The 15,167-nt window shown below is 39.4% G+C and overlaps 1 protein-coding gene across 1 annotated transcript in view; it reads right to left on the bottom strand.

Annotated features, from left to right (window-relative positions):
• Positions 1 to 42: 42 nt before the first annotated feature.
• LOC140565126 (uncharacterized) overlaps positions 43 to 15,167 on the bottom strand; it is a 40,149-nt gene continuing 25,024 nt past the window's right edge. Inside the window, exons 15-22 of the mRNA XM_072690933.1 lie at positions 13,027 to 14,991; positions 9,292 to 11,487; positions 6,953 to 7,126; positions 5,690 to 5,863; positions 4,478 to 4,651; positions 3,933 to 4,106; positions 2,691 to 2,737; positions 43 to 1,258 (exon numbers count right to left, since the gene is read on the bottom strand). Of these exons, the coding sequence (XP_072547034.1) occupies positions 696 to 1,258; positions 2,691 to 2,737; positions 3,933 to 4,106; positions 4,478 to 4,651; positions 5,690 to 5,863; positions 6,953 to 7,126; positions 9,292 to 11,487; positions 13,027 to 14,991 (5,467 nt within the window). The 3' untranslated portion in view covers positions 43 to 695. The remainder of the gene's footprint in view (positions 1,259 to 2,690; positions 2,738 to 3,932; positions 4,107 to 4,477; positions 4,652 to 5,689; positions 5,864 to 6,952; positions 7,127 to 9,291; positions 11,488 to 13,026; positions 14,992 to 15,167) is intronic.

Genomic DNA, 15,167 nt, shown 5'->3' with positions numbered 1-15,167 from the left:
CAGATTTCACAACAAAAGCATTCCATACATTTATTACAAATTTTTTTTAAATGTACACAAATTTAAATGAAAATAACAGAGATATATTATTGGACATATTATTAAGTACAGTATTTACCCAGAATATCCAAATCACAGTGTTAGAATGATGGAGCTTATGTTGCATTTTGCCCCCCTGGATATGAATGTAACTGGAGTTGAATAAAGCTGGTCAAACTGCTCAGTCTTTTTGCTCAACCAATATCTCACACAAACATTTAGAAAATATTCTTACTTTTGCGTCTTGAAATGATTCAAAACAAATACAGCATTTTGACACCAATAAAGTTCTGTCATAATAGAAATTCATAAACATTTAATAAAAAAACAGGTTTCATGCTTGACCTTGAACATTAAAGCAATTATATGAAATATAGAAAAATAAAAGTAACACAAAAGTCTTTGATTTCTGTTTGTCTAAGTATAAACACTAAAGTCTGTCCTGAAATGTTTCATGTACAGCAGAGTACTCCCACTGTTTAACACCTCCAACATGAGAAACACAAACTCAAACACAAACATGAAATAAGTCTTTATTGTAGCTTCAAACTAAACACTTAGTTAAAGAGTTAAAGAAGAGAGTCAGAACGACAGACTGTCCTGAAAGGGTTAAAGAACAGAGTCAGAATAACAGACCTTCACACCACCACACTCACTCATGTCATTAGTCCAGATCCTGTGTCGAGGCTATTCTCACACACACGCACTGAGGAGTCATAACCAGTCCTAAACCCTGCGTAGAGCGGCTCAGTGAATTTGGTGAAGTGTGTGAGTATGTGGGTTCGTGTGAGTGTATCAGGTGAGATGCTGTAGAAGGACAGAGTGCCGGCCGACCAGTCCAGATACACTCCTACTCTGCCAGGCTGGTGTGAGAAAGGACTTTCACACATTCTTGTGTTATTGTGAAAAACAAAGTATTTCCCATCAAACTCCAGACTCCAGGACTGATCATTGGATCCAAACCAGCTGTCTTCACGGTCTCCTTTCCTCTTGATTCCTCTGTAAGACACGGCTACTTCAGCCCACTGCCCACTGCACTCTGCTTCCCAGTAACAGCGTCCAGTCAGACTCTCCACACTCAGAACTTGAGGACTTTCAAATCTGTCTGGATGATCCGGATACGGCTGATCCTCTTTCACACCCTCAACCTTTCTGTTCCCCTCAGACAACGAGAGGCGAGTGTATGCTGTGTTTGGATCCAGAGTGAGCCTACAGGCATCTGTATACACACAAACACACACACACACACACACACACACACACAAACACAGATTAGCAGGGGTGGGTTAATGCACAGGATACTCTAGGCTGCAGCCTTGGGGGCTTAAGTTAAGTTTTGGTTATTTGTTGGCAAGGGAGCCCCTTCATACCCCTCAACAACCACCTTTACAGAATTAATTGAACTAATGGGACAGTGATTACTGTTTGTATTCATGTCGTAGGCCGGTTCACTACAGAAATGGGTAGGAGGTATCGCATACAGTGACATTCAGCAGGGGGACAAACCCATTGTAGTTGAGAATTAATAGGTTCAATTAAAAGGAAAAGCTAGCAAACCTTGATGGGCCAGTCTATGAAATTAGCCTGGAAACAGTGGAAAACACTCCTAAGACCATTCCCTCAAATCTCACATCGCTGTCTATGGTCCATGGACGGTTGTTGATCATCTGAATGGGTGGCGGTCGAGTCCAGTTGCCTTTAACTTGCTAATTTCATTCCCTGTTTGGCTGTTTTCCATAATAAACGCTGCAGCCATGCTGACAAATGTTTTCCCACTCACTCAAACTTAAGGGGCATTTTCCAGCGGGAATATGATGTCAATGCATACCCTCTATAGGGTATGGCGAGGCTAAGTGGCAAGTGAACACCTACCACAAGAGAGAGAGCCTTGCTGCATCCTATTTATTTCAATAGAAAGAGCTGCTGAATGTGAATGGTGCATGACAGGCTGCAGGTTTTTAGAAATTTATGGAAATGACAACAGACGGGTCAGGTAAGCGGGCTGGGGAGCCATATGAGTGTCGCACATGGAACAAACACCTCAAACATGGAGGAAAAGCTGAATCTGGATTTCCAGAATTAGACTGGAATACAGTTGATTAAATTGTAAAAATCTTAAAAATTAGATTGCCTAGTTGATTAATGATTCAGGTGGTTGAGGCAGTGCAAATTTCTTTTAGTAATCCCTTCATTATCTTCCCAGACAGAGATCACATAATCCAGAAGAAATATCCATAATAGACTCAAAACCCAAAATGAAGACGAAATAACGAAACACAGAGAACAAAACAAAGAATCCGAAATGCAGCGCAGTGAACAAACAACATCGACAATGCTGGTCAAGGAACAGAGCAGTGGCTCAAGACACAAGACACAAACAGGAACGCCTGGGGAGGACAACAAGAGGGCAGGGGTACAAAGGAGACACAGGTGGGGACACTAATGACTAGGTAGTGCTAGGGCAGAGACACCAAAACATACCACAGATACAGACCAGGAAACAAAAACACAAGGGCAGGATAGAGGTACACATTAAACACACAATGAGCCAAGAGATCCAGCACGGTGAGTCAACATGCAAGGTGACTTGTTCTGTGTGTGTGAGGGAAGGAGACTCTGTGTGTGTTTATATGTGTTTATATGTATCTTACATTTCTTTAGTCCTGGTTTCATCCAGATCTCCCCTCCATGTTCCAACCTAAACACACACATACACACAAACACACTCCTTTAAGATGATAAAATGTTATTTATGAAAGTAAAACTGAAACCAAACCCTTATTGATTTATAAACTGTATCAATAATGTGTCATAAACACTGGCACATTACAATTACTCTGAGCAGAACGTTGGTGAAGAACGTTCTCATTTCTGTTTCTTTATTTAAGACACCTGAGTGTTCAGGAACTCTTAAGAGCTCATTTGTGACTTCACTAAGGTAGAAATATGATGACACACAGTCAATCTCTCATCAACAAAGGGAGGATTAGAAAACCACCACATGAAAAGAGCTGACTTTCAGAAATCAGACAAAGACTATAAAATCAGTTGCATGTCTGAAAATACCCAAATCCACTGTCAGTAATGAGGAATCAGTTCTCACTACAAACATAAGGTGAAAGTGTATAACTGCTTAGGATGGTGGAGGATCTGTGAGGATCTGGGAACCTTGTTAGATACAGAGCATTATGAACTCCACGAGGGAGCTGGAGATTTAAATAGAAATCTGTCCAGAAAGCTAAAACTGGGTGGTGGTTGGATCTCCGTCAGGACAATGATCTAAAACATGCATCCAGATCCACATAAACACTTTAGTTGACTTTAAAACAAGTTTGGGTGAGGCAGAGTGAGACAGCAAGCTGAACAGACCTCAGATCAGACTAGCGTTAGCAGTTACTTCCACAGCTTGCTACCCCATACTGCTAACCAGTAGGAGCACCATCGCTATGCCGGCAGAGAATGCTAAATTTTAGCTAATTTTACATCAGTCAATAGACGCATCGTGCTTAGTGATGAGGAGAGAGGGAGCAAGGTCAATTGTGTTTTCTTGGATTTCTAGCCATGGTATCACTGTGGAACTGGCAATCTCCTGATGATGGGATAATTCTTAAACAGCCACATCACTCAGGAGCAACATGAAATAGGACTGTGTGTCAAATTTATTTTGTTTCACTTTTGCAAACCCACTGCAGAGGAAAATAAAACCATTTTCTAAATCATATATTCATTAATTCACCATTTCCCAGTGAATCTTCCAGATCGGACTATAAACGGGTGAAGCTATTTTCAGTTACTGTCATGAATGAGAGAACATGTTAATGCAACACTGCTTGTTCTGAATGTCTAAATCTGACAAGGTTTTTTATGAATTTGGCCCAGCGACCACAACTCACAGCAAGTTCTCTAGTTTATAATGTGGATCCTCCAGTAGATCAGACAGCAGCTTTACTCCAGACTCTCCTGGATGATTATAGGTCAGATCCAGTTCTTTCAGGTGAGAGGGGTTTGATTTCAGAGCTGAAGCCAGAGAGGAACAGCCGTCTTTTGTAACCATACACCCAGACAATCTGCAGAAATAAAGAAAAACATGGGCGGACTAAATTTACACAGAACCAAAACTAGCTGGAGAACAAAAAAACATTATTAATTTACTGTATAGTACATGTAGCATTCATAGTTTGAGAAGTGCTGTCTTGTTAAAAAAGCAGGTCATACTAGAGTTTCACAAAAGATCTGAGTGTGCAGCTCTAATACTCCTTGATGGTAATATTGTTGGTAGCATGTTCAAAACCTAGAAACAGAGCAAACTGCTCTTCATTGAGCAATACCAGTATTTCTAAGCAGCAATTGTAAGTATACGTATACAACTATTCATTACAAAAATGTAAATTTAGACCGTAATATTTATTATTAATAATATAATTCACAGAAGATTTACCTGAGTATCTCCAGTTTACAGTGTGAACTCCTCAGTCCAGCAGAGAGCAGCTCCACTCCTGAATCCTGCAGGTCATTGTTACTGAGGTCCAGCTCTTTCAGGGAGGAGTTTTCTGATTGTAGAGCAGATCTCAGATTTCCACAAGAATTTCTGGTAAGAGAACACTGAGCAAGTCTGCAGAAATAAAAGAAATAACAAAAACTGTTCAGGTAATTACTCTACAGCAGGACAACACTAATATATACACAACTATACAAAATGTACAGCCCTGTAATGCATGCTTAAATTTCTTCAGAAACTGCTAGAATTAGATGGGACAGCCTTAAGATGACAAAATCTAAAAAACTTTAAATTAATTCATTTAATAATGTGATCCATTAGTCTACAATATAGTGGGAACTGTGGGTTAAAAGCACAACATTTACTTCTAAATATAACTAAATTTAATGCAGAAAAGGCAGAAATTCCACAATATCGAAACATGCAAGCAGTTACTGTACAAATAGTTTGATGTTTTAAAATAATAAAAGCACTTTCCACACAAACTCTAACACACATACACACATCACCTAAATATCCCTAGCTTCTTGTCTAGTTTCTGTTGTTCTTGGGCAACTCAGATACATGAAATGTTTATCTAGATTTTAAAAGATGTGGATTTTGTTACTTACTTAAAAAGCAGTTTTTTACATTTTGATAATTCTACAAGACAATTAGTCTGAATAACTCTCCACTGTGAATGGAATAATTCATGTATTTTGTAAAAAGGTTTTCTACTTCTTTACATTCAAATAAAATGTATTTCAGTCATTTCTAAATACATGTTTTGTTAAATAAATAACAATTTTTAATAAAACTTGGAAGAGGGGTGAGCTTAAAGGGTAAGTCCCTAGCTCAGACCATGCCATCAGCATAGAATGATATATGACAAAATCTGAGTATGTAACTGTAATTAATACATAATGGCAATAAGGGCAATGATGTTGTTAGTTGCATATTTAAAGCCTAGAAAAAAGTAGGCTACTTTGCTCTAAGGAAAAATAAGATGGATGCAGCAACTGTAATTACATAAATATTCATTACACAAATTAGTACCCCCCCCCCAAAAAAAATGCCATTCTTTCATATCCTGAGGAAGCTAAAGAATGCTGATCTCTTAACATTTCAGATCTTAATATTTATTATTAATGCTATAATTCACAGACGATTCACCTGAGTATCTCCAGTTTACAGTGTGAACTCCTCAGTCCAGCAGAGAGCAGCTCCACTCCTGAATCCTGCAGGTCATTGTGACCGAGGTCCAGCTCTTTCAGGGAGGAGTTTTCTGATTGTAGAGCAGATCCCAGATTCCCACAAGAATTTCTGGTGAGAGAACACTGAGCAAGTCTGCAGAAATAAAAGAAATAACAAAAACTCATAAAAATAATAATAACACACAAACATGGTCATACATTAGATCTGGTGATATCACATGGGCTGAACATTAGAATGTCTACCAAGTTAATTCAAGGTATATTTGTCATTTGCACAACATGTCAGCAGGACATCCAATGATTGAAATGCTTCAGGTCAGGTTCAGGTAATTACTCTACAGCAGGACAACACTAATATATACACAACTATACAAAATGTACAGCCCTGTATTGCATGCTTAAAGTTCTTCAGAAAGTGCTAGAATTGGATGGAACAGCCTTAAGATGATAAAATCTAAAAAACAATAAATTAATTGATTTAATAATGTGATCCATTAGTCTACAATATAGTGGGAACTGTGGGTTAAAAGCACAACATTTACTTCTAAATATAACTAAATTTAATGCAGAAAAGGCAGAAATTCCACAATATCGAAACATGCAAGCAGTTACTGTACAAATAGTTTGATGTTTTAAAATAATAAAAGCACTTTCCACACAAACTCTAACACACATACACACATCACCTAAATATCCTTAGCTTATTGTCTAGTTTCTGTTGTTCTTGGGCAACTCAGATACATGAAATGTTTATCTAGATTTTAAAAGATGTGGATTTTGTTACTTACTTAAAAGGCAGTTTTAAAAATTAGTTTTTACATTTTGATAATTCTACAAGACAATTAGTCTAAATAACTCTCCACTGTGAATGGAATAATTCATGTATTTTGTAAAAAAGGTTTGCTACTTTACTTCTTAACATTCAGATAAAATGTATTTCAGTGATTTCTAAATATGTGTTTTGTTGAAGAAACAACCATTTTTAATAAAAATTAGAAGAGGGGCGAGCTTAAAGAGTAAGACCCTAGCTCAGACCATGCAATCAGCATAGAATGATATATGACAAAATCTGAGTATGTAACTGTAATTAATACATAATGCACCCCCCCCCCCAAAAAAAAATGCCATTCCTTCATATCCCGAAGAAGCTAAAGAATGCTGATCTCTTAACATTTCAGATCTTAATATTTATTATTAATAATATAATTAACAGAAGATTTACCTGAGTGTCTCCAGTTTACAGTGTGGACTCTTCAGTCCAGCAGAGAGCAGCTCCACTCCTGAATCCTGCAGGTCATTGTGACCGAGGTCCAGCTCTTTCAGGGAGGAGTTTTCTGATTGTAGAGCTGATCCCAGATTTCCACAAGAATTTCTGGAGAGAGAACACTGAGCAAGTCTGCAGAAATAAAAGAAATAACAAAAACTCATTTGCACAACGTGTCAGCAGGACATCCAATGATTGAAATGTTTCAGGTCAGGTTCAGGTAATTACTCTACAGCAAGACAACACTAATATATACACAACTATAAAAATGTACAAAAATATAATACACTAAATATATATATCGATAAACTACAGTGCAAGGTGGAAAGACATGCACAGCCAGATCTTTTGCTTTTAAAGATGTAAATATTTTGAACTAGAAAAGGAAAGGATTTTTTTGTGAAGTAACTTTTAAGTTGGAAAAGTCAAAACCTGCACATTTAAAGTGCTTTTACCAATATTGTAAATAGAGAGTATGTACAATGTGTGTATGTGTATCGTAGAAGTTAATGTGTAAATATTCAGTATTTCTATTTGTGTAAATATTCAGTATTTGTATTTGTGTAAATATTCAGTATTTCTATTTGTGTAAATATTCAGTATTTCTATTTGTGTAAATATTCAGTATTTCTATTTGCAAATTTGTATTCTTTTTTTGCACTACTGTGGGGGACGAGGCACCCAAGTTTTTCACTAATTTTTACACCTGTGTAATGACATGACAATAAAAATGATTTGATTTGTTTTACAAGACAACCACATTCAGCATTTCCACAGATGGAATTTGGCCTCCATGTGCAGTGTGTGTAATGTGTGTGGTGTGTGTGAAGTCTATGTGGTGTTTGTGAACTGTGTGGTATTTTGTATTTTATAAAAGTTTTCTGCATTTATTTAGAGTATTGCTGTTTAATTTAATGTTTATTTTGATCTACATCATTTGGTAAATTTGTCATTTTAAACTTTAAACTTTATTTTTAACTTAATTTGGATTTGTCTGTATTAAATAGAAGTAAATAGCATATTGGTTTAATTTTTTTTTTGGTTCCTTAATTAATGTATTCTAGCAGCATTATTACACCATTTGTAAACCTGAGAGTTTAATAAAGTCAGGTAAAGCAACTTGAGTTTTTATTTGACCTACAGACTTAAACAGACCAACTAGGAGTCAGACATTTAGGGCAATCAACATAAACCTAAAACATTAATAATCAGTGAATTGAATACAATAATGTTATAGTAACTGAACATAACACGATGTGGCCTTTAAAATAAACCCATTTGTTTAGATTTACATTTTCATAATAAATTATATTTCATGTCTCCATTTTGTAATCAATTTAATCAAAAGTTCTATGGGACCAGCTGACATAACTAGATAAAGTAAGCATAGCGTTTAATTTCTTAGAGAGTAAGAAGAGTAAGAAACAATTGCAAAATTGGCTTTTTTAAAATTACATAATTCTTAAAGTAAATCGCTAAGATTAATTTCTATCGGGAAACACAGAACTCCATTTGGTTTGCTCTAGAGTTTTCTCTTCTTTTGCCAGCTCTGCGAGAAAGTCGTCACCAACGTTTTTGCACAAATGGATCAGACTATGCAAATGGATCAGACTATGCAGTCCTTTTGTAAACGGCTAAATGCAAATTATGGTCAGGTCAGTTCATAACACTATATGCACTCATGTAATAAACCACAGGCGAAGGGGATTCCAGTTAATTAAATCCACGGGTAGTTTAGATCTGTACTATCAAACCACCTCAGGAGTAGGAGTGCTGATCTAGAAATATTTAAACTAAGATTTATTATAATAAAAACAGAGGACTCTCTAAATGTGTGTGTGTGTGTGTGTGTGTGTGTGTGTGTGTCTGCCCAAGTACTATTTAATGCATGTATTGTAAATCTGTGTCTCTTGGATGTACTTCATATGTGTTCAGTATACTTGTTGTGTAATGTTACGATGTTTACCCAAATGCAAAAACCAAAGCTCAACATCCAAACATTGTCAGAAAAAGTAGGTAACTAAACAACTCAAAACACAATTTATCAAAGTATTAATTAACTCAGGTAATGTGCGCAACCTACTCTACAGTTTAACTGAACCAAACGTAAACACTTTCTTACAGGACAACTGATGAAACATACAAAACAATCTGACTAAAAATAAATAAAGAATATAAAAACAGTGTTCATGAAATGTTCCAGTAATCTAACTGATATGAGGTCAATGTTTCTGCTCAACCATCAACATTCAAATACAGATGTTCTATACATACAGATGTTAATTTTAGATACTCACACAGCTCTTCTGCAGACAGTCACAGCTGGGATCAGTCTCTCATAACCCTGCTCTGATGTGTTGTATTTCTTCAGGTCCAGCTCCTCCAGCACCTCCTCTGAGGTCAGAAGCATACAGGCTAGTGCTGAACACTGTCCAGGAGAGAGATTCACTCCTGAGTGTTTCTCTGAGTTTAGATACTTCTGAATCTCTCTGGAGAGAGACTGGTCCTTCATTTCAGACAGACAGAGGAACAGATTAATGGATCTCTCAGTAGAAAGAGGTCTGTCATGTTCTGGATGATCTCCTTTGATTATGCTCTTGATGTACTCTATGGTTTCCTCTGAGTGAGTGTGTGTGTGCGTCAGTAGACCCTGTAATAGTTTCTGATTGGACTCCAGTGAGAGTCCCAGCAGGAACCGAAGGAAAAGATCCAGGTGCCCATTCTTACTCTCTACAGCTTCATCCACAGCTCCCTTCAGCAGCTCATCCAGTGAAATATTCCTGGTGCTGCTTCTGTCCTCAGAGCCTTCACTGTCAATACTGTTCTCAGAACCCCCACTGTCAATACTGTCCTCAGAGCCTTCACTGTCAATACTGTCCTCAGAACCACCACTCTCAATACTGTCCTCAGAACCACCACTGTCAATACTGTCCTCAGAACCACCACTCTCAATACTGTCCTCAAAGCCACCACTGTCAATACTGTCCTCAGAGTCCTCATTGTTTCTATTGAAATCAAGGCTGTCATAATAATAATAATCATCTTTATTAAGGAAACTCTGTGAGGGATTCTGAGACCATGGTATGTCCTCCATCTTCTCGCTCTGGTAGCAGTGAAACACATAAACAGCAGCCAGGAACTCCTGAAAGCTCAGATGAACAAAGCAGTAGACCTTCCTCTGGTAACGCACACATTCCTCCCTAAAGATCTCAGTGAAAACCCCAGAATACACTGAGGCCTCAGTGACGTCTACACTGCTCTCTCTCAGGTCCTCTTCATAGAACATCACATTGCCTTTCATCAGCTGTTTAAAAGCCAATTCAGCCAGTTTCAGAAGCTCAGTTCTGTTGGATTCCAGCAGGTTCTGTGGGTCTCTCTCATCTTTCTCCTCATACTTCTGGTCCTTCATGTTGGTCTGAGTGATCAGGAAGTGGGAGTACATTTCAGTCAGAGTTTTAGGGATTTCTGAGTGATGATGTTTGATGAGTCTCTGAAGCACAGTGGCTGAGATCCAGCAGAAGACGGGAATGTGGCACATGATGTGGAGGCTCCTCACTGTCTTAATGTGGGAGATGATTTGCAGGGCTTGGTCTTGGTCACTGATCCTCTTCCTAAAGTACTCCTCCTTCTGTGGGTCGTTGAATCCCTGGATTTCTGTCACACGGTTGATGTGTTTAGGAGGGATCTGATTGGCTGCTGCTGGTCGGCAGGTTATCCAGATTAGAGCAGAGGGAAGCAGATCTCCTTTGATGAGGTTTGTCATCAACACACCCACTGATGATGTCATGGTGATGTCAGATACTTTCTCACACTTCTCAAAGTTCAGAGGAATTCTGCTTTCATCCAGACCATCAAATATGAACACAGCTTTGAGCTCCTCATAGGTCTTTGGATCCAGGTCTTTAAGCTCAGGATAGAAGTCACACAGAAGTCCATGAAGACTGTACTGACGGTCTTTAATCAGGTTCAGCTCCCGGAAAGAAAGAACAAACATTAAATCTACATCCCGATTGGCTTTTTCCTCGGCCCAGTCCAGAATGAACTTCTGTACAGAGACAGTTTTTCCAATTCCAGCAATGCCTTTAGTCAGCACGATTCTGAGACCTGGTCGTTTTTTCTTTTTTATCCTTTTAGGTCTGCGAGCTTTATTATCTTGTAGAGGTTTAAAAATGCCTGAGCAGTTGATTGGAGTATCTTCTCTGTGTCTCCTGGGTGTTTTCTCCATCTGTAGAACCTCATGTTCTTCATTCACTCCTTCACTCTCTCCCTCTATGATGTAGAGCTGTGTGTAAATCCTGTTCAGGAGGGTTTTATTCTCTTCTGTTTTGATTCCCTCAAATAAGCTCTCATACTTCTTCGTCATGATGCTTTTGTGGGACTTTAATACTCTGTGCAGGACATCGTCCACTGGTTGGTGAGAATCCTGCTGCAGGGGTCTTGTTTCCCCCTTATTAATTGTGTGTGTGTGTGGTGCTACTTCTCTTGAGCTCTTCCTGATGGGGTCCAAACACAGTAACACAAACATCAGAAACACTAAATATCAAACTACTGAATTACACATCAGTTAACATTTTTACTAAATTACATTTTATCTCAGACTGTGTTCAGTTCATGTTCACCTACTTTGTATCTACTCTTGCTGGCCAATTTATCAGAAACACACATCACATTACTGCACTATATGGGTGTTCAGTTACAGCCCTTCTATTATTATTAGCCCCCCTCTGTGCCATTCAACCCTGAAATCCAGGTCTAGAACTGTGATTACTCAGAACTGTAATGAATTACTCAGTACAAGTTCATAGTAGATAAATACTCCTGATCAGAACTGTGAGGGTGTCTCAGATCACATGATTTACAGGGATGAGCATCATTCACAATGCCAGAGATGGCACCTGCTATCAACCCTACATGTTTTAGCCACCTACATTTGATTTGACATGTCTGTAAAGTATAAATTTAATGCTGGAGTAGCTAATATACAGATACATGAAGCTGTGCCCTAGTCACTATTTAGTGCACTATTTTGGGGTTCTGTCATTTTGTAGTGGTGTCCGAAAATGTAGGGCCGAATTTTCAGTGCACTGTAACAATCCCACAATGCACCGCAATACACACTGAAAATTGTGTTATTTGGTTTAAAGATTCATGTGTAGCTTCGTTTGGGAAGACAGACATTTAGACTGTATAAGTGACCAGTGTTGCCAGTTTGGGCGTTTTCCCGCCAAATAGGGCAAATTTTCTAACACTAACATCAGGGCCTTTTACTAAGTCTTGAAATATCACTGTGCAACGAGCAAATACAAGTCTTACTGCTTAAGGAATCAAAACGTTTAGTGCCCAAAGTTGCTGGGGAGATTCGACTCCTCCATGTACTGGTTAACCTGGCAGAGAATACATAGTTCTGCAGTATAGCTGTACATGGTTCTGCTGCAGGAAAAGGGAAAGCCCAGTGATGCTGCATTGCTTATTGCTTAAAGGAAAGGTTTTATATGCATTCATAGTTTCTTTGCAGCAAGTTTATTCTTATTCATTAGCTTTTCTGATTGCATAGGGTTATGTGATGTATCATAAAAAACTGCATTGAAAACATTTGAGTTTGTGCCACATTAAAGCTATAATTTATAAAATGAATATTCACATGCACATTTGGTCCTGTTGGTGTGTTTTACTGATTTTGAAATATCAGCTGTTTTTGATGTTTACTTTTGTGTGTTTTTGGAACATATTTAGGCTGAAAACCACTGCAGCAATCCGGCAATCCTCTATGTCTTTTGACCATGAGTATTGGACAAGACTAAATAAAAGAATAGAATCTCTCTGCACATTAAGTGATAAGTGTCCTCTGACTAAATGATAGCTTTATAACTGGACATGCTGGATTGTCCTGGTGGGGTTTAAAGTTAGTCATGTAACTGTGTGTGTGTGTGTAAATGTGTATGTGTGTGTGTGTGTGTGTGTGTGTAACTGTGTGTGTGTGTGCTTTATGTAGTAGCAATTATATTGCCTGAGACCAAAACACAATAACTCACTCTGAGTCAGACGGTGCAGCTCCACTACTGTTGCTCTTTGTTGACGCATAGCTGGGTTCTCCTCCTCCACCGCTGAAACCAGGAGGAGACTTCATAGACCGGTCACTCTTCATAGACACACAGCTGGGTTTTCCTCCTCCATTGCTGAAACCAGGAGGAGACTTCATAGACCGGTCACTCTTCATAGACACACAGCTGGGTTTTCCTCCTCCATTGCTGAAACCAGGAGGAGACTTCATAGACCGGTCACTCTTCATAGACACACAGCTGGGTCGTCCTCCTCCACTGCTGAAACCAGGAATAGACTTCATAGACCAGTTACTCTTCATAGACACACAGCTGGGTTCTCCTCCTCCATTGCTGAAACCAGGAGAAGACTTTATAGACCGGTCATTCTTCATATATACCCAGCTGAGTCTTCCTCCTCCACTGCTGAAACCAGAATGAGACTTCATAGAAGAGTCATTCTTCATAGACACACAGCTGGGTCTTCCTCCTTCTCTGCTGAAACAAGGACGAGACTTCATAGACCCGTCATTCTTCATAGACACACAGCTGGGTCTTCCTCCTCCATTGCTGAAACCAGGATGAGACTTCATAGAAGAGTCATACTTCATAGACACACAGCTGGGTCTTCCTCCTTCTCTGCTGAAACCAGGACGAGACTTCATAGAAGAGTCATACTTCATAGACACACAGCTGGGTCTTCCTCCTTTGCTGAAACCAGGACGAGACTTCATATACCAGTCATTCTTCATAGACACACAGCTGGGTCTTCCTCCTCCATTGCTGAACCCAGGATGAGACTTCATAGAAGAGTCATTCTTCATAGACACACAGCTGGGTCTTCCTCCTCCATTGCTGAACCCAGGATGAGACTTCATAGACCAGTCATTCTTCATAGACACACAGCTGGGTCTTCCTCCTCCATTGCTGAACCCAGGATGAGACTTCATAGACCGGTCATTCTTCATAGACACACAGCTGGGTCTTCCTCCTCCATTGCTGAACCCAGGATGAGACTTCATAGAAGAGTCATTCTTCATAGACACACAGCTGGGTCTTCCTCCTCCATTGCTGAACCCAGGATGAGACTTCATAGAAGAGTCATTCTTCATAGACACACAGCTGGGTCTTCCTCCTCCATTGCTGAACCCAGGATGAGACTTCATAGACCAGTCATTCTTCATAGACACACAGCTGGGTCTTCCTCCTCCATTGCTGAACCCAGGATGAGACTTCATAGACCAGTCATTCTTCATTGACACACAGCTGGGTCTTCCTCCTTGATTGCTGAAACCAGGATGAGAATTCATAGACCAGTTATTCTTCATAGAAACACAGCTGGGTCTTCCTCCTCCATTGCTGAACCCAGGATGAGACTTCATAGAAGAGTCATTCTTCATAGACACACAGCTGGGTCTTCCTCCTCCATTGCTGAACCCAGGATGAGACTTCATAGACCAGTCATTCTTCATAGACACACAGCTGGGTCTTCCTCCTCCATTGCTGAACCCAGGATGAGACTTCATAGACCGGTCATTCTTCATAGACACACAGCTGGGTCTTCCTCCTCCATTGCTGAACCCAGGATGAGACTTCATAGAAGAGTCATTCTTCATAGACACACAGCTGGGTCTTCCTCCTCCATTGCTGAACCCAGGATGAGACTTCATAGACCAGTCATTCTTCATAGACACACAGCTGGGTCTTCCTCCTCCATTGCTGAACCCAGGATGAGACTTCATAGACCAGTCATTCTTCATAGACACACAGCTGGGTCTTCCTCCTTGATTGCTGAAACCAGGATGAGACTTCATAGAAGAGTCATTCTTCATATACACACAGCTGGGTCTTCCTCCTCCATTGCTGAAACCAGAAGGATTCTCCATGGATCGGCCACTCTTCTCAGACACACAGCTCAGTTCTGGAGGTTCTGTTCGCTTTACCCTGTGAGCAGTTGATCTATAATGAGAGTAAAGTGTTCAGTAAATACTTTTGTCTTTAGTCTGAGCGTAAGAGACAGTATTTACTTCTCTAAGTGCTGATGAAAACTCACTCACATTGGGTCAGAGGTTTATCCTCCACTGCTAGAGTAACAATGCTTCAGAGTGTTTACTCTCCACAATCACACAGAAGAG

This window comes from Salminus brasiliensis, chromosome 11 (genome assembly GCF_030463535.1).
Source record: "Salminus brasiliensis chromosome 11, fSalBra1.hap2, whole genome shotgun sequence".
Taxonomy (NCBI): Eukaryota; Metazoa; Chordata; class Actinopteri; order Characiformes; family Bryconidae; genus Salminus; species Salminus brasiliensis.
The sequence above is the reverse complement of the archived record's forward strand: the minus strand, read 5'-3'. Positions and strand labels throughout refer to the sequence as shown.